The sequence below is a fragment of the Schistocerca serialis genome, chromosome 10 (assembly GCF_023864345.2).
Source record: "Schistocerca serialis cubense isolate TAMUIC-IGC-003099 chromosome 10, iqSchSeri2.2, whole genome shotgun sequence".
Classification (NCBI taxonomy): Eukaryota; Metazoa; Arthropoda; class Insecta; order Orthoptera; family Acrididae; genus Schistocerca; species Schistocerca serialis.
In genome coordinates, this window is record NC_064647.1 from 60,706,054 (window position 1) to 60,732,096 (window position 26,043).

General features: G+C 39.2%; 1 protein-coding gene across 12 annotated transcripts in view; it reads left to right on the top strand.

Moving 5' to 3' along the window:
- LOC126424754 (zinc finger protein 679-like) overlaps positions 1–26,043 on the top strand; it is a 319,807-nt gene that overhangs the window by 49,735 nt on the left and 244,029 nt on the right. For all 12 annotated transcript variants that reach the window (XM_050087489.1, XM_050087490.1, XM_050087485.1 and 9 more), the window contains one exon: positions 22,059–22,115. In XM_050087489.1, the coding sequence (XP_049943446.1) occupies positions 22,059–22,115 (57 nt within the window). The remainder of the gene's footprint in view (positions 1–22,058; positions 22,116–26,043) is intronic.

Consider the following 26,043-nt stretch of genomic DNA (forward strand, 5'->3'; position numbering starts at 1 on the left):
GAACAGACTACCTATATCATCACCTTTTTCAGGCTGAACATATTCATACAATAAATCATTTTGAATTTCACTGAAACAATGACTTTCTGACTTACAAGTACCTATATTACTGTCACCTTTATTATCTATGGTCATTACATTAACACACACATCATTAGCACTGTCACTTGCATTGATAATTTCATTGATCCAAATTTTTTCACCCGTATAACATTGTTCACCACTAAGGTATTTATCCATTTGAGACATATTAAGAATCATTTTTCTAAAATTGCTATCATTTTTAATCGCAACACTATTTAGCCACATATTATAAAGAAATAATTCACCTTTGTTCATTGCAAATGGTAGCCTACTTGCACAGTCAGTTTTACTGTTCAGGGAATCTTTATCAACTGCCCAGGTTCCTTCATAAGATGTTGGATTACAGAGCCTATTGGTTGTGACACTGGCATTAACACGACTTAAACTGTTAATAACATCCTTGGGTACATCTACAACATGCATATCAGTTCCTCCTGCAACACCTAATGCCTCCATTTCCTCTTTCAAGCAAACAAAATATTTTTCACCATCATCATGTACCATTAAATCTTCATTTTCCCAAATACTACAATCATCAACCTCTCTTTCCCGAAAACTTAAAACGTTGCTTTCACACCCAAGTGTACTTAATTCTTTGCTCGTTATATCAGTGTCAACAATTTGCTCACCTGGTTCCTTCATCAGTGCATCAATTCCTAAATCATTTAAATCGTTACCCTGCTGGTCCTCTGACAAACTACAAGCTTCTGCCCATTCATAAAATTCAACTAAGTCAATTATTTTCTCTGGCTCTTTATTACAACCAATGTGTTCATTCTTAACAGGTACTGTGTTTAGAGGGTAGTACACATTCATAAGATAACTACTCATTACTTGAGGAGGAGGAGGAGATTAGTGTTTAACGTCCCGTCGACAACGAGGTCATTAGAGACGGAGCGCAAGCTCGGGTGAGGGAAGGATGGGGAAGGAAATCGGCCGTGCCCTTTCAAAGGAACCATCCCGGCATTTGCCTGAAGCGATTTAGGGAAATCACGGAAAACCTAAATCAGGATGGCCGGAGACGGGATTGAACCGTCGTCCTCCTGAATGCGAGTCCAGTGTGCTAACCACTGCGCCACCTCGCTCGGTACTCATTACTTGAGACATATCTCTTGGTGCAACATAGTCACTGTTATTGGTCCATCTATTATCTATGCTTTTCGCCCCTACCATGTGGACCGACAATGGAGCGCATGCTAGTTTTTTACTTCATGACTTCCCATAGCATTTTGACTCCTGGTGTCACTATGTTCACGCCAATTCCTGTTTTCAGACTCCCTGTTATTACTTCTGTTCCAATTGTTCCCAGATTGTCCTCTTGAATGGAAATTATAGTTTTCCCTTGAATGGAAATTATTATTAATATTGTGACTATTTTGTTCCCTATGATGAAAACTATGGTTGTTGGGCCTACTGTTTTCCCTCCTGTTAAAATTAGTGTTTCCCCAACTATGATCCCCACCTCTTTGTGCGTGATTGAAATAGTTTTTTGGTTTCCCCACTTTGTCTATAATCCTGTCAAGTTTGTCCACATAGTTTAAAAATTGTTCAATGTTGTCATCTGGTCCATACACTAGGTCCCATTGCACATCTGTTGGCAACCTTCTCTTTAAAGCATCTATCTGTGTGAGCTCATCAAAGGGTTTACTCAAATGTACAAGTTTCTTCAGTTGATTCTTACAAAACTGTTTCATAGTCCCCTGTATTTCTCTATAATTTGGTCCATTCAGGAACTCGCTCTTTATCCTGGCTTGTTCAGCTTCAGACCAGAACCGTTTTAAAAACTCAATTTCAAATTCTGCATAAGATATGTCCATAGAAAAATTTTGATTGGCCCATGACAAAGATTCCCCCTCCAAAAAATTTTTAACAAACTTAATTTTGAAACTTTCACTCATATTGGGCAAAAAATTGTCTCTACAACTCTGCAGAAAGTCAACAGGATGCAAACTACACTCACTAGAAAAGTTTTTAACTGGAATATTGGATAATAAGGTACATGCGTTCATAGAAAAATTTTTGTTAGCTACATCATTGCTAAATATTTCAAACTTTTGGTTTAACTCTGATATTGTACTTTTTAATTCACTAACATCTGTCTTAGTTTCAATCTCGTGGAGTTTTACTGTGTTACTGACTGTTTCCACTTTATCATTCACAACATTTAGTTTCGAGTCTACTCTACTTTCAAGATCTACTGCCATAGCTTTTACATTTACACAAACTGTATCTATTTGACTATTAACATTAACAAAACACTTTGCATTTTTCTCTCTGTCTGTGACCAGTTCATTTTTTACAGACTGAATTTTGTTACTCAGACTAGATTTAACTTCTCCCACTTTAGATTCTACCGCCAAAATCTTTGTTTCTGCCTTGCTAAGTTTCTTGTCTATCTTTGATATATCGTTGCAAAGTTTATTACCCCAAAGTAAGACATTATCAAATTTTTTGTTCATAGCTCCTTCTAGACGCGACACTTTCTGATTTATAACGCGAAAACTGTCCACGACCGTCTGATTCATGTTTTGCAATTGATCTTCATTAGCTTGTAAGCGGGCTGCAACAGTTTGATTTAAAGCTAACGATTGTTCTATCATTTGTAACAGTGATTTAATGTCCGACGTCTCACGTTCTGATGAATTAAGACTTTGATCCGCTTCTTTGACTGACTCATCTTCCGTTTTTAGCGGCATGTCTACGTCCCCAAAGACTAACAAATTTTCACAATCCTGCTCGGATTCAGCACCACTTTCCTCTTTCACAATGGTCGTTTTTGTGAAATTTCACACACAAAATAATAAAAGGAATAAACAGCTCTACACAAATGTACTTATCTTTTCAGTCTGGGTCCTCACTCGTGTGGTCAGTCCACTTTACTGCTTCGTTTCGTCTCCCTTGACTTCCATGTATAGCACTTCTTCGTATCACGTGGTCATTAGACTTCTGCAATACAGATTTCGTCAATCCATTACATATAAATGTCTTAATCCTGGCAAAGAGCCCCCAGTTGTCACGAACCCGCTCTACTGTGCAGGGAAACTTGTCTCCATAAGGACACCGTTACGGTGTGGCCAATGGCTGTATAGTACTTTAGTAGAGCTGGCCATGATGTCTCCTTTGTTGATGCTGCTGAGTCTGCGTTGTCCATGTGGCTTCTCGTTGTCTAGGCGATGATTCCTTTGCTACTCTGGGTCCAAGAAAAGGTGCGGGTTTTTTTAATTATTACTGGACTATCGAAAAATGACACAGTATTCCACGGTTTCTTTGTATCAAAAACACACTTTTATTGTCAAAACTAGATACACAACTACACTCAACCGCGGCCAACACTCAAGTGGCCGAAAACCCGTTGTAGACCAAAGATCACGGTCATAAGCTATGAAGAACATACAATTCCAATATCGATTATTGATTGCAACACCTAACTTAGTATTACCTTAAGCAAAAACTTTTTTAACACAACTTTAGTGTATAATAAAATAAAATGATGTCTATTTGTCAGTTCCATTACACCCAATAATGCCTAAACTCATTCAGTCTTGTGTTAACTGTCAAGTTCGCTTCACATTCACACTAAAATAACCATTGATACGTTGCATTTCCGCATTAATTTAACATGTAATCACTTATCACAGAAGCCTTTACATTTATGTTCTGCCGTCAATATATTTCTCCATGTGAATATCTGATTCACAGACATTACACTGATTCAGTCATAAATCTCATAACTTATTGCCTCCCCTTTCCTTGAAATAACTAAATTACTTGAACACTTTTCTCTTACAAATTGAAGTAACACTCAACTGTTAATTATACTCGTACTTTCTACCAATTTATTCATACTGTTTCTCTGTGAGACGGCTGGCTGTGACCACTCCTTGCTGAAAGATGGCATCTGACCACTAGCACTTGGGCATTGTTGCCATAGAACAACAAGAAAATGCTTCCTCCATGGAAAAGGTGCACTCAGCTTCAAAAGTTCCAGAAACCAGCAATATGTAAGAAGTACTATATCGATACAGTACAGCACCAAACAGAGCATTATTCCTTATGATGACATTTATCTGTAGTGGCGTGTATTGCCACACTATTTGTATAAAGGAAATAAACTCGAAGATAGTGTTATGGAAAGGGAAGAGGAAATAGATGATAATGACATGGGAAATGGGATATTGCGAGAAGAATTTGACAGGACACTGACAGGCTTAAGTAAAAGGAATGCATGCCCTCAGAATTATTAACCCTTGGGAGAAGCAACCATAACAAAACTGTTCCATATGACATGTAGAATGTATGAACCTGGCAAAACACCCTCATACTTCAAGGAGGATGTAATACTTAAGAGTCGCAGCTACGCTCAACAAAAACACTGTTGCAAATAAAGTTTTTGGCCTTTGTCATAAGCACGCACACACACACACACACACACACAGCCTTCAGTTGCCTGAGACTGCAATTGTGTGTGTGTGTGTGTGTGTGTGTGTGTGTGTGTGTGTGTGTGTGTGTCATCTATTTTCGACGACGGTCTTATTGGCCAAAAGCTTTATTTGTGACAGTATTTTTGTTGTGCCTATCTGCCACCCAACATCTCTGCTATATGGTGAATAGCAACTTTCATTTTCATAATATTGTTACATTCCATCCTGGTTTTTCCATTCTTTGAGAATGTAATAATTGCAATACCTAAGAAGGTGGCAGATGCTTATAGGTGTGAATGTTACAGTTTAATTAATCATGGTTGCAAAATGCTAACATAAATTATCTTTAGAAGAATGAAAAAAAAAAAAAACTGATAGAAGCCAATTTGGGGAGGATCAGTTATGGTTCCAGAGAAATATAGATCCATGTGAGACAACACTGACCTAAGATTTATCTTACAAGCTAGATTGAAAAAAAAAACACAAACCTGTATTTGTAGATTTAGAAATAGTCTTGGCAGCAGTGTTTACTCCGATAGACTATGGCTTTCTACATACTAGTTTCTGTATTGATTGTAGGTAATCTTTGGTTCCTACATTTTGCCCTGGTTAACTTCAGCCGCGCAGGATTAGCCGAGCGGTCTAAGGTGCTGCAGTCATGGATTGTGCGGCTGGACCCGGCGGAGGTTCGAGTCCTCCCTCGGGCATGGGTGTGTGTGTTTGTCCTTAGGATAATTTAGGTTAGGTAGTGTGTAAGCTTAGGGACTGATGACCTTAGCAGTTAAATCCCATAAGATTTCACACACATTTGTTAACTTCAGAATTTTTGTGTATTTGTGTCAGTATAATCAAAAGCTTTTTCTAAATGTACAGATACTAAACTACAGGTGTGCCTATTTTGATTCTATCTTCCAAGACAAGTTGTAGTGCCAGTATCAATTCACATATTTCTACATTTCTCTGGAACACAAATTTATCTTCACCTATGCTAGCTTCTACCAGCATTTCCATTGTTTTGTAAACAATTTGTGTTAGTACTTTTCGACTATGATTGGTTGTCAGCACCTGCCATCTTGTGAGATTATTTAATTCTTCTTGAAGTGTGAGGATATTTCACCTGTCTCATATCCTGCACACCAGTTTTCTCATGGCTGCTTGTCCAAGGATACTAATTAAGATGGAATTTCGCCTACTGCAATTTCCTAGTTTTGATTTAGATTTTTCAGTGTTCTGTCAAATTCCTCTGGCATATTGTGGAGCCCATCTTCATCTGCTTCCTTTTCTCTTTCTAGAATACAGTTTTCAAGTTTGTTTCTCTCATATAGAGTTTGTATCCATGCTCTCCACCTCTCAGCCTCCTCCTCTTTGCTCAGTACTGTTTTGCCATCTGGACCCATGATGCTGATACAGCTGCTTCCCTTTTCTCCAAACTGCTTCCCTTTTGTCCAAAGGTTTTATTGGTTGTTCATATTAGCAACAAATATTTGTCCTATAACCACGCAAACTCCTACAGCATTATGTTTCTCCTGTGGCCGTTTCTGGTATGTCACTTTGCACACTATGTATTGCTCTTATTTTTTAGGTATCCTTATTTTTATCTATGTCTGCTTCGTTTGCAGTGTTTTATATTTTCTCCTTTTGTCAATGAGTTCCATATCTTGTGCATTATTCAAGTACTGGGCCCTGTGTGTGTACTAATTTGATCTTTTGCCGCGTTCACTATTTCATCGCTCAAATCCACCCGTGGTCATCTGTTGTATTACTTCCCCATTTTTCAGTTAGTCAGTGCTAATGCAGTTTTTAAAATTCTCGTTAACCTGGCAAACACACACAATTGAATTCTATGATTCGGGAGGATAGAGGTTTGTTAAAGGACGTTAAGTTCGAGAGGTTGACAGGAGGAGGAGATCGGTTAGAGAAGACGTTGTTATGTTTGGAATTCTGAAAAACATGGTTTGAGTGGGAGCAAGAAAATGTCACTTGTAGAATTGCAGTAGCAGGCACTCAGTTCCTCAGCAGTAGCGGCCGCTCTGACACTCGGCAGCTGGGTAACGGGTGTTTCCGAGGCGGACAGTTCCTCCGTGCCTATTTGTTTATCTGCCGGATTGGTGGTTGTCATTCACGTATCGACAGCCCTGCAGTGAACATAGGTTAGCCAGATTTTACTCGCAGTGATGTTGTTGATTAGATTAGATTAATACTTGTTCCTCAATTGTTGCACAGTGCACGTAGGGCTCAAAGTACAAGGGGCATTCAGTAAGAAACGCAACACATTTTTCTCTGAAAGTGGGTTGGTTTTATTCACGATTCTGATACAAAATATTATTCCTTACACTTTTGGCTACAAAACCCTCTTTTTCAACATAATTTCCATTCAATGTGACCACCTTACACCACCCTACTGGGAGGGCCCGTACGGTACCATTCTGCCGGTCAACATTGGAATCGACGTCTTGCTGCATCTGTGACCTCCCCATCATCCACGTATTGCTTCCCACAGAGTGCATCTTTCATTGGAAGTCAAAAGATGCGAGATCTGGTCTGTAGGATGGATGGGAAAGAACAATTTAGTGAAGTTTGGTGTGCTCCTCTGGGGCATGCTGACTTTTGTGAGGCCTAGCTTTTCAAGGAGAAGAAGAAGTTTGTTTGTATTTTTGTGGTGACGAACACACTGAAGTTATTCCTTCAATTTGGTGAGGATAGCACAGTACACTTCCTAGTTGATCATTGCACCGTGAGGGAGGACATCAAACAGAATAACCCCTTCAGAGTCCCAGAAGACTACCACCGTGGCTTTACCAGCTGCAGTTACTGCTCAGAATGTTTTCTCCAGAGGAGAGGAGAGGTGGGGTGGCGCGAATCCGTAGATTACTGTTTGCTTCTGGTTTCAAGTCATGAACCCATGTTTTATCACCTGTGATGATGTTTGACAAAAAATTGTCGCAATTGGCCTCATTATGTGTAAGCAATTCTGGGCACGTGGTTCTTTGTTGCTATTTAGGTGGCAGGGAAACTGGGGGGCACACCGTTGAGTACCTTAACTGTTGGATGAACGCCCCAGCACAACGAACAGAGACATCTAGTTGTGCAGTGAGGTGTTTCATTGTGATTCATTGATCAACTCGAATGAGAATGTCCGCACGTTCGAGTATTGCAGGAGCCACAGCTTTGTGGGCCAGCCAGCATGCGGGATATTGGACAGGTTGGCGCAATTTCGTTGCACTGGTGACAGATGCCACACCCGACGATTTGCCGTGCTTTCGTTCACTGCGAGGTCTCCGGAGACGTATTGCAAGTGCCTGTGAATACCTGTGATGTTTTCTGCCAAAAGAAACTCAGTGACAGCTCTCTGCTTGGGACGGACCTCCATTACAGACATCATTTTGAAGGGTACTTATAATGCCACCACCTAATGAAACTTTATAGAACAATAGGGGTGGAAGCAGGGTTATTCCATTATGTTCCACAGCCAATTCTGCATATTTTCACCCGAAATTAGGTGATAAAAAATGTGTTGCACTACTTATTGAAATCCCCTCATATTAATAGCTAAAACTTTAAATATAGTTTGACAGGTTATTTAATGTCTGTGTATATATTAACTCTGATTAAAGTGAAATATAGCTAGCTCATTATCTATCTCTGAAATGAGAAGAAACATTTTTTTTTTAAATCAGGTACTTGTCATAAACTTAATTTGGGTGGATTGCAGCGTGACTCCAAACTGATTTGTTTTAAAATGTTTTTACGAAAAGTAAAATGATTTCTGAAAAACAAACTTTAGAATTATGGTCTTCAGAAAAATGCATCCACATTGCTCCTCCATGTTTTCTAATGTCATTTACCCACAGCCCGTTACATGATTGCCTTGCTCATTTTTGTCTCCAGATATCGTGAAGAGCTTCCTTGGTCTGTCTAACATTCATTCACCTGGCATTGTGTCTAGCTCACTTCCAGTCTGTTTTCAATACATTCAGAAATTCGCCTTTGTACCCTGGTCCATCTATTTGTTGCCTTGTCTTAACCTAGTAATCCCAGACTTGCATCTCTCCTGTGCTTGCTGATACTGAGAAAATGCACTCAGTCTACAAAGGAGACTACTTTTAAAATATCGTGCTACCCATACTAGAATATTTCATAAGTGTTTGGGGCCCATGTCAAATAGGGGATATTGAATGTACACAAAGAAGGGCAGAACAAATGGTCACAAGTTTGTTTGATCCATGAGTGAGTGTCCTGGAATTTCTGAAAAACCTGAGCAGCAGACACTTGAACACACGCACTTTGTACCTTGCAAAATCGTGCTTAAAAAGTTCCAAGACCCACAGAGGGGTTGTGATGTTACAAAATAGAAGTGATGTTGCTATTCAATGGAAAGTTGGAAATTGAGATTTAACTAACTGTTTTATCAATCACAATTGGCGTAAGAATCATGGATTGACCATTGTCATAAAATATTGCATTATGAGATGTGAATAGTTTTTACTTGCAGTTTCGCGTGGCTGGAGGCAGTCACAACTAGCGTGCTGTTGAATAAGAAATTGCGTTATCGTCTTTCTAATTACTTCATGATCGTAGATACGATCATACCCGGTTGTGAAGTTATTGTTATGACAAAACAATTTCCTAAGGGACCAGAAAGTTCTTAAGGGCGCAAAAACAACTGTAACATCACACAAAAGGGAAATTCGATATTAAAGCTGATGCAAGAAGACGATAAAACAGTTTTCTTTTTATCAATGTAACACGCACATTAGACTGCTGATCTTGGTGTCTGTAATATTAGCAAAATGCATAATTAAAATGAAAATAATACTGAGGAGATAATCGAAATGAGCACTGCTAAATGATTCAGTATTCCCAGAACAAATATTTATTATAACTAAAACATATATCGTACCTTAAGCTTAATACAACAATGACGGTAGATTTTTATGTCCGTATCATGTCCATTTAGCGCTCTTTTATATAGCCATTGTCCTCTTGAGTCGCTCGTGCTTCGTCACGGTAAGTTACAACAGTTCTTCTTCCTACACTTCACTCAAAACTTAGACGGAACACGTTTTTATTTATTTAGTAAAAATAATTAGATCAGACCGCCACAAATCTGCGTCCGTCTTACTTCAGAAAAACAGTAAAAGTCTTCTTAGCGCTCAAGGCTTCATTTGTTCTCCCTCGAACAAAATAGTGAAGGATCGTATATCTATCCGTATTTTTCTGTTTTTATTGACGCCCAAAGACGACAAATTACATCACTAGAAAATTCCACCGTCGCTATGCGACGCCTCATTATACATTAATCATTATTTACAAACAAGTATTTGCCTTCTGGCTGAAAGTATTAACTACTCGTATTTGCTGTTTTAATGAAGTCAAAAATAGCGAATATCTCATTGCCTCCCATGAGGAGAGAGGGAATGCCGAAGGATTACCTCGATCCTCATGTCCTCATGAGATATTCGTGATTTTTGGTGTGACATTTACATAACGTTACTGGCGTACAAAGTACATAAATTGAAATCACATTTATAAACATATATCAGATATTTATCATTTTTCAAAATAAAGTTTTTCATTCTTTGTTCATCAGTCACTTCATTCCATAATACCAAAATTAACATTTATGTGCATATTTAAGTTTGGTCCATATTTGCTTATAACAATAAGTGAACGTTCATTTCGCACTTCAGGGGATAGAATTCAGGAATTACTTTCTCTTGAGCTTAACAACTAATACATGAGTACAGTGAGTGCTTATTTTCACTAAACTAGAGTGGACAATGTTCGAGCATCTGTTGACTCCTTGTGGTTCAATTACAGTTTAATAACGTAGCACTACACTTCGTGATGCTTTCACTTTCTGTGTTAGCTGTCTACGGCGTTCATCATGCAGTACATCTGTCCTTTCCATTGTGGTGCCAGGAATTCAAGTGGTTTCCCGGGTTTTTATTTACAATATGAAACAGAAGAAGTGGAAAATTATTAGTATGACTTACAAGCTACTGGATACATTTGTTAAGGATCGGGACTGGTCTGGAGTTTAGGGTCTTCCTATAGTGCACATTCATTTTCTTTGTCCATCAAGAGACAGGATTATAATTCATTTTAGCAGTGTTCAGGAGTGCCGGTATTAATGGCTTTAAGGTCTGAGTAATCTAACAATCTACTTCTCACTCATCTTAACTTTAACTCAAGAAAATTGCATAATTTACATATGAAAATGTAGTCACACAAGTGTACAAATGTCTTTCCTCCAGTATGTACGATTGAAGTCATGGCGGTTAGCAGTTTAAAGTTTGGATTGTTTCGTCACCCACACGTCAGCCACTCACAGCGGCTGCACAGTGTTGCGTGAGCTCCAATACTCAGTATCCGTTCGCGCTAAGGCTGTAACAGAGCTGGTGGTCGTCGAGTGCTCCTTTTTTTTTGTGAACTTCGTATCACACGAGTGCATCGATACAAACACCTCGCGCGCGTTTTCCATCGGAGGAGCCAGACACTGAAGCTGCCTCCATACTTCTCTGTCAACTGCCTCCCATGAGGCTCACAGGTAAGTGACGACGAATGTTTTAGCTGTCGCTGCACTTAGAACAACACTGAACTTTGCGTTGCACCTGTTGTCGTAGCCTTGACTTCTTTTTTACACTTGCCGTACAACACTACCACTAGTATACAGTGAACAGTTATTTTTATTATGCACGTCGCACTTTAGTGTGCATCTTCACACAGCATTCGTGCTTAGTTCCTTCGCCGATGGAGTTCATTTACAAAACAATCAATTTTGCACGTTTCCTCCACTGGTATAGAAAGACTTATATTCTACTATTTACAAAATATCACTTACGAGCTAATATTTACAATTAATGGTCACTCCTTTTGTTAAGTCCAGTGAACAACTGCTTTATGAATGGACTCTTTATATCTCAAGATTTGCTTTCACTAGTGAACCTAAAAATATTCTTTCAAACTTTCTTTTAAGTGCTCATCTCCTCATTATGAAAACTACAGGTTTCGCAACACTCGTTGCATTTATTCTTTAGTGCACCCAAGATCATTTTCTACTGCCACGCAGCATATCTACTACATAACGAGTACGCATTTAACGCTGAATCTTTTTTTTTTTTTTTTTTTTTTTTTTGCTTGCCAAATTTGTTTTTATATTTGAGGGCAGACTGGATAACAATAGGTCTCCCTCTTCGCTTCATGTACTCAGCAATCGTTCTCTGTTAAAAAAAAATAGGGTAACGCGTGTCTACTATTTTTTTGCATGAATGGAATTACCGACAGTTCACTGGGTCTACGCAACCGGTCCATAACAAATATTACCAAAGCTAGCGAAGTTCATCACGCTACGTGTCTCATTTCTCATAAGCACTGCTTTGCTTCGAAGCACACGTGCCTTTTACAAGTCGACCCTTGGTCTGGGTTAATGAACCAGGATCAAAAGGAACGGGCAGAAGGAAAATGGATTTCATAAGAGGAGTGTCTTAGGAGACATTTTTGCAATAAAATCTGCATGTAAATAAAATTATCTTAATAAACATAGGCACATATATAAACTTCAACCTCCTTCCTTACAGCATGCTTTGCTACTTCTACGTCTTACTCAGGTTATAGTCAATATTAAGTTTAAATATCACTGCATTGCTTGTTCTTTAGATTAGCCTTCAATTAGGGTATTGAATGGTCGCTAGATTACACTACAAATCTTCTGAAGATCTTTACTTGGACTTATTTATGATACAGGTGGCTTGCTGTGTGGTTATTTAGTACCTCGATTCTATTGAAATCAATTCGTCAGCTAACATTCCTCATATACTCTTTACCTTGGGCTCCGATCACAGGGAAATAGTTTACTTTCATAGCAATTAATGGCCTCGTGGAGTACTTACGCTACATTATTGATGCTTCATGGTTTGCCTCCATTTGTACTGTATTTCACCTTACTTAGTTTACTACAGCTTTTTGTCTCCTTGCGTGAACACATGCGGGTTACCACTTGTTTTTTCCATTTAACAGCACGCTTTAACTGAACTTTAAGCTATTTCTTCTACTCCTGTCCACTGTCTGGACTGTCTGACCATGTACCTTTTTTTTTTTAAGCAGGTAATTTGGGCTTTTACTACAGAACTTCAAGTACTTACATTACTAAAAATAAATCTATAAATATTCTTGTACCTTGAGAGAAGTGCTTATTTACGCATCCTTCTCCATTTCTCACCTTTACATATTTATATAGCTCCGGGCAATCGCCTCGCAAGCACTTTTTTTTTTCTTAATACTAACTTAAAATTAAATAGAAATTCTTGGTGCAACCCCTATTTCCTGCTTCATCTTGTTGAAGAAATATCAGTTCAATGTCCATCACTATAAACAATTTTTTCATACATAGCATTTAATACTTAAAGTTTACATGTAATAGCTGTTACCATGTAATCAGTGCGCTGTTCAACACAATACTTATCATTAACAGTTCACACAAGGAAATTTCCAGTAAGCAAGAGGTAAGAAACCAAAACAGATGCTATCTGCAGTTGAAGCTGCGTCTGTAAACTAACTCTCTGTTTCAATGGACCAATCGCTCCCGATATGGAGCAGCCCTGAATCGGCAATGATAAAACTTTTGATACAGAAGACACCTGTCTGAAGAGACATGATGACATCACATTGATGTTTGCTCCTGCATCAACAATGGCTGTGACAGGAATGTTGGCAATAGAAATCTTAATCGAAGCCTGGACCTGTTCATCATAAATGTCATTAATGTCTTGAGCTTCTAGGTCAGGTGCAAGGTCATCTCGTAAGTCGGTCTCATGGTCGTACCGTATCGCATTAACATACTCAGAATCAGAGTATTCGTTAGTACCCCCACTGGAACCGGCAGCGACCTCTAGGAGGCTGAAAGGTGCTGCCTCTAATTTTCCGCAGGATGTTTAACCTGTTTGTCATTCATGGCCTTAAGTGTTTGTTCCGTTTCATATTGGTGCTGGTTATGTGGTACAAATGCCGGTGTAAAGGGGTCAAATCCACTGGGTGCATTCACTTGTGAATAGAATACTTGAGAAGGCTGATGTCGCCCGATCTTTTGGTTGCCGGCAAAACCATTTCCTTGTGAAGGAAAGTTCGCATTTGGTGCCATTTGAAAATTGTTCCGCGGTCCTCTATCCTGTGGAAAGTTGTTCTTATGTTGTGCTGGGTGGCCTCCGCCTTGCCCATGCCACTTGCCATATTTCGACCTATAACTTTGATTGTACACTGGTCCATTTGAAAAATTACCACTAGTTTGTGGAGAATTTCCATGCTGCTCAGGCGCAGAATTAAAGGGTGGGTTTCCGTACTGATGTTGTACCTGGTGGTTGTAAATTGGGTGGTATCTCTGCTGATTACTGTAATTGGTTTTCTGCTTCCGTTTAAAGTTATTGCCGTTTGCGTTTTGATAACCGCTGGCAGGTTGGTAACAGCGGTCGCAGTAGCTCGCTCTCTCCTTGGGCGCATTGTTGTCCGCGTGCGATGCATTCTGCTGGCTGCCAGGGAAGAATTTGCCGCTGCCAACCTTGGAGCGCACATCCTCGCTAATTAAATCTAAGGAATCCAGCACAGAAAGGAATACATCCGTGTCTTCTTCGGACACATTTACTAATTTCTCTCTAATAGACACAGGGAGTTTGCTTTTGAGAATCATAATTACGTCCTTGGAAGAAATCGGAGAATCCCAGAATCTAATTTTTGCTAGATACTTCTCAAAGTATCGCCGGAGACTTCCATGCTTCTCATTGAAAATTTCCGCACCATACACCTCCTTCCTTAATCTTTGCTGTACCCCATTACTCCAAAATTTTGCCAAGAACATTTTCTCAAACTCTTCATAATTCCTACACGTGTCTACCATTTCCGTTCCCCATAATGCTGCATCACCAGAAATAAAGCCAGTGACGAACTGAATACGCTGTCTGTCTGTCCAGCTCCTGGGAAATATGCCGGAAAAATTCTTTAGGAACACGATGGGGTGTATTTCTCGCTTCTGCGGATGAAAAACAGGAAAAGTGCGATGCTTAATCACACTTTCCTCTTGCATTAAACTCACAATTGTGGGCGGATCATTTAGTTTCCCTACTCGGGACTCAACAGGACTGTTGTTTTGCAAGTAATCAGGCGGTGAACGATAAGGAGTTGACTGACATTCGTCACCGTCTAAAGAGTTGTTCCCTATAGTTTGCGTACGCGTGTGCGGATTTTCTACCCAGTTTCTCAGCATTCTGACTTCGTCCACTACTTGCTGCTTCCACTCGGGAAGATCCCGTGTAAGTGTCCTCCGAATCTGTCCCAATTCAGAAACCACTGTGTCTCCAGACTTACCAGGAGCAGCTAAGATTTCATAAGTTACATCCTTGACAGTCTCCCTAAGCTCCTCCCTGACCTTCTTTTCGATAAAAATATCTTTACCCTTTATCCATTCACCGTAGTGTTCCGACAATGCCTCCGAGTGTGCTTTCACGGTGCTCTTAACCTGTTCTTCAATATTGATTGAGTCTATCTGCCTCGACAGATCCTCCACTACACCTTCAATGTCAGATACTGCATTTCTAACTGAGTTTATTTCTTTGGTAGCTGCCTGAATTTTTGTGTTTAATGTTCCAGATACTTCAGCTATTTCACTTTTCACCTGTTTCTGCATTTTCTGAATTTGATCACTGATCTTAGTTTGCACCTCACCCAAATGGGTATTTAATTCAGCCGTAATTTCTTTATGCAGATCTGTTTTGATTGTGCCTAGCTGTGTTTTTAATGATTCGCTTACAGCATCTAATCGGGCGTTAACAGTCTCATTTTGTGTTTTTATAGTCTCATTTTGTGTTTTTACTGATTCGCTTACAGCATCTAATCGGGCGTTAACAGTCTCATTTTGTGTTTTTACTGATTCGCTTACAGCATCTAATCGGGCGTTAACAGTCTCATTTTGTGTTTTTATAGTCTCATTTACTGCGTCAAACTGTTGTTTCAGCATTTCCATTAAGGGGGGACGTACATGAAAATGACCAAATTTGTGAAAAAAATTTTATTGGCTCTTCATTTACTACATGGTATTGAAATTTCAATTACCAAATATTACGTTCCAATTCCGCTTCTAAGGGGGAAAAAAATAATAATTTGTAATAGCTTGCACAGGGCGACGCCCCCCCATCTTGGTCTTCATCCTCTCGTATATCTATTTATACTGCGTTTTTTTCCAGTTTTGTGCAGTCACAATGCAGGGAACGTTTGTGTACTACATCAAGAAGGCTGTGGAATAATATCTCTGCCGCTGGTTTTATATTCTTTGATTTATAGCGTTTGTTTACGAGTGTTTGTTTGGAATACATTTTTACGAAAGTTGTAAGTAGACTTGTTATTATATTTTGCAGCATGCCGCGTTCTAGTAAGGTGTTTAAAAAGGTTAGAAAGTGTCAAGCTTCTCGATGTAGTAAAGACAACTTGAAAACCAGCCCCATAATAACAAATGGAAACGATACTTCAACCAAGAAAGCGAGTGCTTCGAGAAGGAAAATTGACAGCTGTCAATCACTTGATGATTGTGGCTCAGACACTCAAGCTACTAGTGGTTTTAGGCTTATTGATTTGAAAATACTATCTGATATTATATCATCTGCTTGTGTATGTGCTGACTGTGGTGCAAAAAGTTTGAGATTATATGACGAAGAAAACAGAATTGGAATAGTGTGTATGTTGCATCTTACTTGTGAAAGCTGTCATTCAGACACTGCTTTTAGAACTTCGGCATCAAGTAACCGGATATATGAAGCAAATATGCGTTTAATATATGGCATGAGATGTTTGGGCATAGGCAGGGAAGGTACCAGACTGTTTTGTGGGATCATGAACATGCCACAACCAAGTGCTAGGTACACCACTGGAAATAAAACACTGCTAAGTGCTCTTCAAGAGGAAGTGGAAGAAAACTTGAAGTCCTCTGCAAAGGAAGCTGTGAAGATGAATAGTGAACTAAAGACAGAAGCAGATAACACGCCAGACACCGATTTGTGTGTGTCATGTGATGGAACGTGGATGAAGCGTGGACATACATCACTGTATGGAGTATCATCTGTCATTAGTGTTGATACTGGAAAAATTCTTGACGTTCAGGTAATGAGCAAATATTGCTATAGCTGTGTACTCGGAAAGAGAGCTGGTGAAGTGGAAGAAAATAAGTGGCAGGTTGAACACAAGAAAGTGTGCTGTAGAAATTATTCTGGTTCTAGTGGTGGAATGGAACCTGCAGCTATGAAACTTATGTTCCATCGAAGTGTGGAAAAGTACGGTGTTAGATACACAAAATACCTTGGTGATGGTGACTCCAGCTCCTTCAAAACTGTTTTGGAAAGTGAACCTTATGGTCCCCATTGTGCTATAGAAAAGTTGGAATGTGTTGGACATGTGCAAAAACGAATGGGAGGCAGACTTTTAAAATTGAAACGTGAATTGAAGGGCAGGAAACTTGAGGATGGAAAACTTTTAGGTGGTCCCAACAGACTCACAGACAAAGAAATTCATTCTTTACAAGTGTACTATGGCAAGGCAATAAGGGACAACAGTGGAAATTTGAATAACATGCAGAAGGCTGTGTGGTCTATTTATTTTCATAAACTATCCACAGATGACAAACCTGTACATAATTTGTGTGACATATCGTGGTGCAAATTCAAGCAGGCTGAGCGTGATGGCATGAACTATTCACACAAGCACAGTTTACCTGTGGCTGTTTTAAGTGCTATAAAACCAACATTTAGGTGTTTAGCAGAGCCAGACCTCCTACGAAAGTGTGTGCATGGAAAGACACAAAACCCTAATGAAAGTTACAACTCACTGATTTGGAAACGTTGCCCAAAAACAACATTTGTTTCAACAATTATTGTTGAAATTGCTGCATATGATGCTTGTTTAGTTTTTAACAATGGTAATCTTGGAAGAATAAAAACTCTACAGAGGCTAGGATTTCATCCAGGAGCTTTCACCTATTCAATATTGAAGGACATCGATGACAAAAGAGTTGCTGCGGCTGATATTACAGCCAATAAAATTGAACAGCAGGTTAACCAAAGAAGACAAGCAAAGAAGAGACTGCTTGCAGATGAAGAGGAGTATGCATATGGCTTGCACTAGTTCACACAGAGACGGTAAGACCTAATACAAACACTATCAAATCATTGATTCAGTTTTCCCGTAACTTACATTTTTATAACTTTATGTACCTTTTTCTCAAAAACCACAAAAGGTAGAGAAGTGAAATTTGGTATATGACTAGTCAGTACTATAGTGAAAAATTCTGTGGAAGGAATTTTCATTTAATAAAATAGTAAGGTATTTATGGTAGAAAATATTCCTTAAATTTGATATATTATTTTTCAGGGAAATTGGGAGACCCGTAAAAACTGAACAAAAGAAGATATAAAAATTCTGCTCCACAGAGTTTTGTAATTATTTGGTATGAAAGTGTGTACAAAAATTCATTAACATTGCTCTCACAGTTTTCTCAAAAAAGGAACATTTGTAATTACATTGTTGAAAAAAAATTAATTGTTAATAATTAAAGATGTAAAAGGTCAATAAAAATGAAAATTTAGGTTCATATGCGCATAACATTTCTTAATAACTGTACCAAATTTGGATTGATTATCTTAAAAAATTAGAGTTTTATAAAATACTTTTAAAATTACTGCAGTTTCGTGTACGTCCCCCCTTAACGCACCGAGGTCATTTGTAGCTGCAGCGGGAAGAATTTGGACTTTAGGGTCACTTTCCCCTGTTACAGACATGGTTAGTTCAGTTTCCACACGGGAACCTACCGTTCGCGATCGTAAAGGGTATGGAATACTATTAACGTCTTCACTCCCGTCTCCTGTTGTCGCCTGTCTCTGTTTACTATCTGCCATTTTCGTTAGTAAATCACGTGCTACGTAAGGCTTTCGTCGTTTGTCAGTGACGTGGTGAGTCCGCTAAGAGCACCACTCTCGCGTGAGCAACAAATGAAATTCTATCTGGCAAGAAGACAAGATGGAACCTAACCGTTTCAGACAAATGAATGAAGATGCTCTTCACTGCAAATTGCGCACACTATCCACCATGTTGAAAATGCAATACAGGTATACTAACAATGGGGAGAAATAATTTCTATTATCAGACTACGAAGAATTTTACTTTGAAAGATAAAATAAAGCAGATTTTCTATAGCGGGAAGGAGATAGAAAGGATGTGGATCGACTTGGAAAAGCAACGTTGCTACTGAAGCACTACACTGCGTATGCAAAATTCTGACTTACTTTTTGATGGCTTGAATACCGCTATGTTGTCTCAGCAAATTCGCGTCTCTTTTCTTATCTCTCCGTAATTAAACTGCGTTATCAACCAGCAAATATTCCGTTTTTCTCACAGAGAGACGATGTGTACATGAAACGACAGAACATTTATTAACACAAGCACATAGAAAATTTTCCAAGAATTTGAACTAATTTTTGGTCACGTCCCTGTTCGGGCGCCAAGTGTGATGTTACAAAATAGAAGTGATGTTGCTATTCAATGGAAAGTTGGAAATTGAGATTTAACTAACTGTTTTATCAATCACAATTGGCGTAAGAATCATGGATTGACCATTGTCATAAAATATTGCATTATGAGATGTGAATAGTTTTTACTTGCAGTTTCGCGTGGCTGGAGGCAGTCACAACTAGCGTGCTGTTGAATAAGAAATTGCGTTATCGTCTTTCTAATTACTTCATGATCGTAGATACGATCATACCCGGTTGTGAAGTTATTGTTATGACAAAACAATTTCCTAAGGGACCAGAAAGTTCTTAAGGGCGCAAAAACAACTGTAACATCACACAAAAGGGAAATTCGATATTAAAGCTGATGCAAGAAGACGATAAAACAGTTTTCTTTTTATCAATGTAACACGCACATTAGACTGCTGATCTTGGTGTCTGTAATATTAGCAAAATGCATAATTAAAATGAAAATAATACTGAGGAGATAATCGAAATGAGCACTGCTAAATGATTCAGTATTCCCAGAACAAATATTTATTATAACTAAAACATATATCGTACCTTAAGCTTAATACAACAATGACGGTAGATTTTTTATGTCCGTATCATGTCCATTTAGCGCTCTTTTATATAGCCATTGTCCTCTTGAGTCGCTCGTGCTTCGTCACGGTAAGTTACAACAGTTCTTCTTCCTACACTTCACTCAAAACTTAGACGGAACACGTTTTTATTTATTTAGTAAAAATAATTAGATCAGACCGCCACAAATCTGCGTCCGTCTTACTTCAGAAAAACAGTAAAAGTCTTCTTAGCGCTCAAGGCTTCATTTGTTCTCCCTCGAACAAAATAGTGAAGGATCGTATATCTATCCGTATTTTTCTGTTTTTATTGACGCCCAAAGACGACAAATTACATCACTAGAAAATTCCACCGTCGCTATGCGACGCCTCATTATACATTAATCATTATTTACAAACAAGTATTTGCCTTCTGGCTGAAAGTATTAACTACTCGTATTTGCTGTTTTAATGAAGTCAAAAATAGCGAATATCTCAGGGTCCATAAAAATGTAGACAGTCTTTGATAGTAAGTATTAATGGAACAAAATAACACATCATTACAATTTGTACACTGGGGAAAGGTTATTTTATGTATTCAAAGTGACTCCCATTAGCAGCCAAATAAAGTCGGTACTGTCGAACGTTTGACAGAACTACGACTGTTAGTGTTGCCGCTGTGACAGCCGCACAGAATGCCTCGATGGTTTCTCGTAGCTTGTTCAGTGTAGCTGGCCTCTGTCGATAAACTTCATTTTTCAAGGTCCCCCATAGGTAGAAGTCAAGAGGGGTATGTTGTAGAGACCCTGATGGGTACTCAATAGCTCTCTTCGGCCTATCCATCATCCAGGTAGATTTTCATCCAAGTGGTCTCTGACATCTCTTTGGTAGTGAGTTGGAGCACTATCTTGTTGTAGGTAAAATCTTTCATTTCCAAACACCTCTCAGATGGCAGGTAAAATTGATGTTCACAGTATTTGAAGATACATCTTGCCAGTTATGGTACTTTCAAAGCATGGGCCAATTAAACCCCGCGATGACAGACCACACCACACATTAACGCCCAGTAGATTGGCGTATTTGTTCACATGAATGTGAGGGTTTTCAGGAGTCCAGTACATGTAGTTGTGGCAGTTTACGGTACCGTTCAGTTTGAATTGCGCCTTATGATACCAGATAATCATCCTTGTAAACCATTCACGTTTGCAAAGCAGACCTTCAAACTACTTGCAGTACTCCATCCTTGGATCTGGATTGTCCTTGTTCATAGCACGTAGTGGTCTTGAAATGTACACTGTCCACTTTGCAGCATTCAGAAATTGTTCTATGCTTGATCAGCTCACCACGCTTTCACACGTGCACCATGCTTTACAGATTTTTGAGGTGACCTAGTAAAATGTTGCAACACATCAGCACTGGAAGCTGAACTAGTTGATGTTTTTGGTCAGTCAGACATTTCCTTATGCAGATCCTGAACAGTACCATTGCCTTCAAATTTATCACACATACAATAAATTGTTGTACGTGGTGGTGACCGAGTTCTGTACACATTATGCCATTGCCGTTGTACCTCCATCATGTTTTCGTACTTCCGGTACCACTTCAGTACAACCTTGCATTGCTGAAATGACAACCTTACTTAATTCATTGGTGTGCTGTCATCTGCTAGAAAATGCATGCCAAGATATGCTGAGAAAACAATCGACTATGCTACCACATAAACTTGCAAGGTATGTCATTTTGTACCAAAGATATTAACTGTCAGAGAGTACATACATTTTTCGGGACCCCCCTGTGTTTACCCCTACATATCATTCTCACAGGGACTGTGAAGGCAAGAGTAGGCTAATTACCTTGCAGTCAGAGCCATTTACGCAGTTATTCTTCTCCACTCCATATAAGAATGAAATGGGAATAGTTCTTAACACAGGATACAGTGGGAAGTAACCTCTTCCACGATTTATTGAGTATAAATGTTATGGTGAAATACTGGTCTTTTGCAGTCCGTGCCCTTATGCAGGCATTGGTGGTGGCAGGCATTTAATTCCTGCCACCTGCTGCACCAACTGATTCAATGACATCCCACTGCCGTATTTCTGTAGGTGGCACTATGTGCTAACAGGCCATCACTGACCCATGTGGCCCAGCATTACTGTTTCTGAAGTGGGCTGACAGAGATATTGGAGAAGAGAATACACTTTGATTGTGTAAGGGTTTGGGTGTCAGAGAAAATGTGTGTCTTCTGGACATTAAATAGTCTCTAAAACAGTAACATGGCAATTGTGTATCCTTAACACAGCACTTAATGTGTTCATTGTGAGCCTAAGATAAAACCTCTGATGTACGTTGTTGTGAGTGCTGTCTGTTTCTCCCATCATCCTGAAAGTAGTAGGATATATACTCATAGTCATTTTCAGATGAAGTTGAATTAATATATTCTACATTAACTTTTGCAGAAACTGGAAACCCTCGAAGATCCTGATGCACATGAACCACTACAGCTGAAGAAAGAGGTAGGTAACTCCAATTAGAGTATTAGATTTAATTCCCATAGTTATAGTATGATGGATAGTCCCCAAGCCACCTTGAAAAAATAAAGTTACAGAATAAGTTTTTCTTGTTTGTTTGCAGATAAATGTCTGCTGTCCTCGGCCATACTTGAAATCCCGAGACGACAGTAAACTATTAGAGTAACCGAAGCAAATTGGTGCAGCCCATTTCCACTTTCCCTGTGCGCTCCACAATTTTGTTTTGGCTCCTGTAGTAGCTTGCGGTGGTACTATGATCTCGGGATTTCAATGTGTTCCAGGACAGCAGACATTTATCTGCAAACAAAAAAGAAAAATTAATTCTGCAACTTTGTTTTTCAGAGCAGATAGTTAATTCTTTGACTACACCTTAAAGGTAAGTTTTTAAGCATTACAGAAGCAGCATGTGGTAACTGCTTCTGCCTGCTGATGTATAACATGAATATCTTGCTCTACTGTGCGGTAAGTTGTTACAGGATTAAAAAGAAATTTTCATGCAGGACAAGTAAGAAAGAGCATGGCAGACCACTGCTTACCATACAGAGGAAGAACAGAAGTTTGCCCGTATAAAACTATTGGAGATCCGCCTTCCATTGTTGATGGTCCACCAACAGTTGTGGAGCATGTATCTTTTATGATACATTCACTAGTGCTAGTGAAACATCAGAAAAATCATTACAGAAACATTGACCGATACTGAGACAAAGGACTTTACTTTTTTGACAGTGTGTCACATAAGATTCTACACAAAATTAGAAACATATAAATTAATCCCCCTCATGAACCATGGACCTTGCCGTTGGTGGGGAGGCTTGTGTGTCTCAGTGATACAGGTGGCCATACTGTAGGTGCAACCACAACGGAGGGGTATCTGTTGAGAGGCCAGACAAACGTGTGGTTCCTGAAGAGGGGCAGCAGCCTTTTCAGTAGTTGCAGGGGCAACAGTCTAGATGATTGACTGATCTGGTCTTGTAACACTAACCAAATCGGCCTTGCTGTGCTGGTACTGCGAACGGCCGAAAGCAAGGGGAAACTAAGGCCGTAATTTTTCCCGAGGACATGCAGCTTTACTGTATGGTTAATGATGATGGCATCCTCTTGGGTAAAATATTCTGGAGGTAAAATAGTCCCCCATTCGGATATCTGACTACTCAGGAGGATGTCGTTATCAGGAGAAAGAAAACTGGCATTCTACGGATTGGAGCGTGGAATGTCAGATCTCGTAATCGGGCAGGTAGGTTAGAAAATTTAAAAAGGGAAATGGATAGGTTAAAGTTAGATATAGTCGGAATTAGTGAAGTTCGGTGACAGGAGGAACAGGACTTTGGTCAGATGAATACAGGATTATAAATACAAAATCAATAGGGGTAATGCAGGAGTAGGTTTAACAATGAATAAAAATATAGGAGTGTGGGTAAGCTACTACAAACAGCATAGTGAACACATTATTGTGGCCAAGATAGACACGAAGCCCATACCTACTACAGTAGTACAAGTTCATATGCCAACTAGCTCTGCAGATGATGAAGAAATTGATGAAATGTATGATAGATAAAAGAAATTATTCAGGTAGTGAAGGTAGATGAATATTTAATAGTCATGGGTGACTGGAATTCGAGAGTAGGAAAAGGAAGATAAGGAAACTTAGTAGGAGAATATGGAATGGGGGTAAGAAATGAAAGAAGAAGCCGCCTGGTAGAATTTTGCACAGAGCATAACTTAATCATAGCTAACACTTGGTTCAAAAATCATGAAGGTAGGTTATATACAGGGAACAGGTGTGGAGACTCTGGAAGGTTTCAGGTAGATTATGTAATGGTAAGACAGAGATTTATGAAACAGGTTTTAAATGGTAAGACATTTCCAGCGGCAGATGTGGACTCTCACCACAAGTTATTAGTTATGAACTGTGGACTGAAACTGATCCATCTGCATAAAGGTAGGAATTTAAGGAGATGGGACCTGGTTTAACTGAAAGAACCAGAGGTTGTAGTGAGTTTCAGAGAGAGCATTGGGGAACATTTGACAAGAATGAGGGAAGGAAATACAGTAGAAGAAGAACAGGTAGCTTTGCGAGATGAAATTGTGAAGGCAGCAGAGGACAAAGTAGGTAAAAAGATGAGGGCTAGTAGAAATACCTGGGTGACAGAAGAGATATTGAATTTAATTGATGAACGGAGAAAATATGAAAATGCCCCAAATGAACTAGGCAAAAAGGAATACAAATGTCAATGAGATCAACAAGAAGTGCAAAATGGCCAAGCAGGGATGGCTAGAGGACAAATGTAAGGATGTAGAGGCATATATCACTACGGGTAAGATAGGTATTGCCTATAGGAAAATTAAAGAGACCTTTGGAGAGAAGAGAACCACTTGTATGAATATCAAGAGCTCAGATGGAAACCCAGTCCTAAGCAAAGAAGGGAAAGCAGAAAGGTGGAAGGAGTATATAGAGGGTCTATACAAGGACGATGTACTTGAGGGCAATATTATGGAAATGGAAGAGGATGTAGGTGAAGATGAAATGGGAGATAAGATACTGCATGAAGAGTTTGACAGAGCACTGAAAAACCTGAGTCAAAATAAGGCCCCGGGAGTAGACAACATTCCATTAGAACTACTGACGGCCTTGGGAGAGCCAGTCCTGACAAAACTCTACTGTCTGATGAGCAAGATGTATGAGACAGTCAAAATATCCTCAGACTTCAAGAAGAATATAATAATTCCAATCCCAAAGAAAGCAGGTGTTGACAGATGTGAAAATTACCGAACTGTCATTTTAATAAGTCACAGCTGCAAAATACTAACACAAATTCTTTACAGACGAATGGAAAAACTGGTAGAAGCCGACCTCGGGGAAGATCAGTTTGTATTCCGTAGAAATATTGGAACACTTGAGACAATACTGACCTTACGACTTAATCTTAGAAGAAATATTAAGGAAAGGGAAACCTCCATTCCTAGCATTTGTAGCCTTAGAGAAAGCTTTTAACAATGTTGACTGGAATACTCTCTTTCAAATTCTAAAGGTGGCAGGGGTAAAATACTGGGAATACAAGGCTATTTACAATTTGTACAGAAACCAGATGGCAGTTTCAAGAGTCGAGGGGCATGAAAGGGAAGCAGTGATTGAGAAGGGAGTGAGACAGGGTTGTAGCCTCTCCCCAATGCTATTCAATCTGTATATTGAGCAAACAGTAAAGGAAACAAAAGAAAAATTCGGAGTAGGTATTAAAATCCATGGAGAAGAAATAAAAGCTTTGAGGTTCACCGATGACATTGTAATTCTGTCAGAGACAGCAAAGAAATTGGAAGAGCAGTTGAACGGAATGGACAGTGTCTTGAAAGGAGGATATAACATGAACATCAACAAAAGCAAAACGAGGATAATGGAATGTAGTCGAATTAAGTCGGGTGATGCTGAGGGAATTAGATTAGGAAATGAGACACTTAATGTAGTAAAGGAGTTTTGCTATTTGGGAAGCAAAATAACCGATGATGGTCGAAGTAGAGAGGATATAAAATGTAGACTGGCAATGGCAAGGAAAGTGTTTCTGAAGAAGAGAAATTTGTTAACATTGAGTATAGATTTAAGTGTCAGGAAGTCGTTTCTGAAAGTATTTGTATGGAGTGTAGCCATGTATGGAAGTGAAACGTGGACGATAACCAGTTTGGACAAGAAGAGTATAGAAGCTTTCGAAATGTGGTGCTACAGAAGAATGCTGAAGATAAGGTGGGTAGATCACGTAACTAATGAGGAGGCACTGAATAGGATTGGGGAGAAGAGAAGTTTGTGGCATAACTTGATTGGAAGAAGGGATCGGTTGGTAGGACATGTTTTGAGGCATCAAGGGATCACCAATTTAGCATTGGAGGGCAGCGTGGAGGGTAAAAATCGTAGAGGGACACCAAG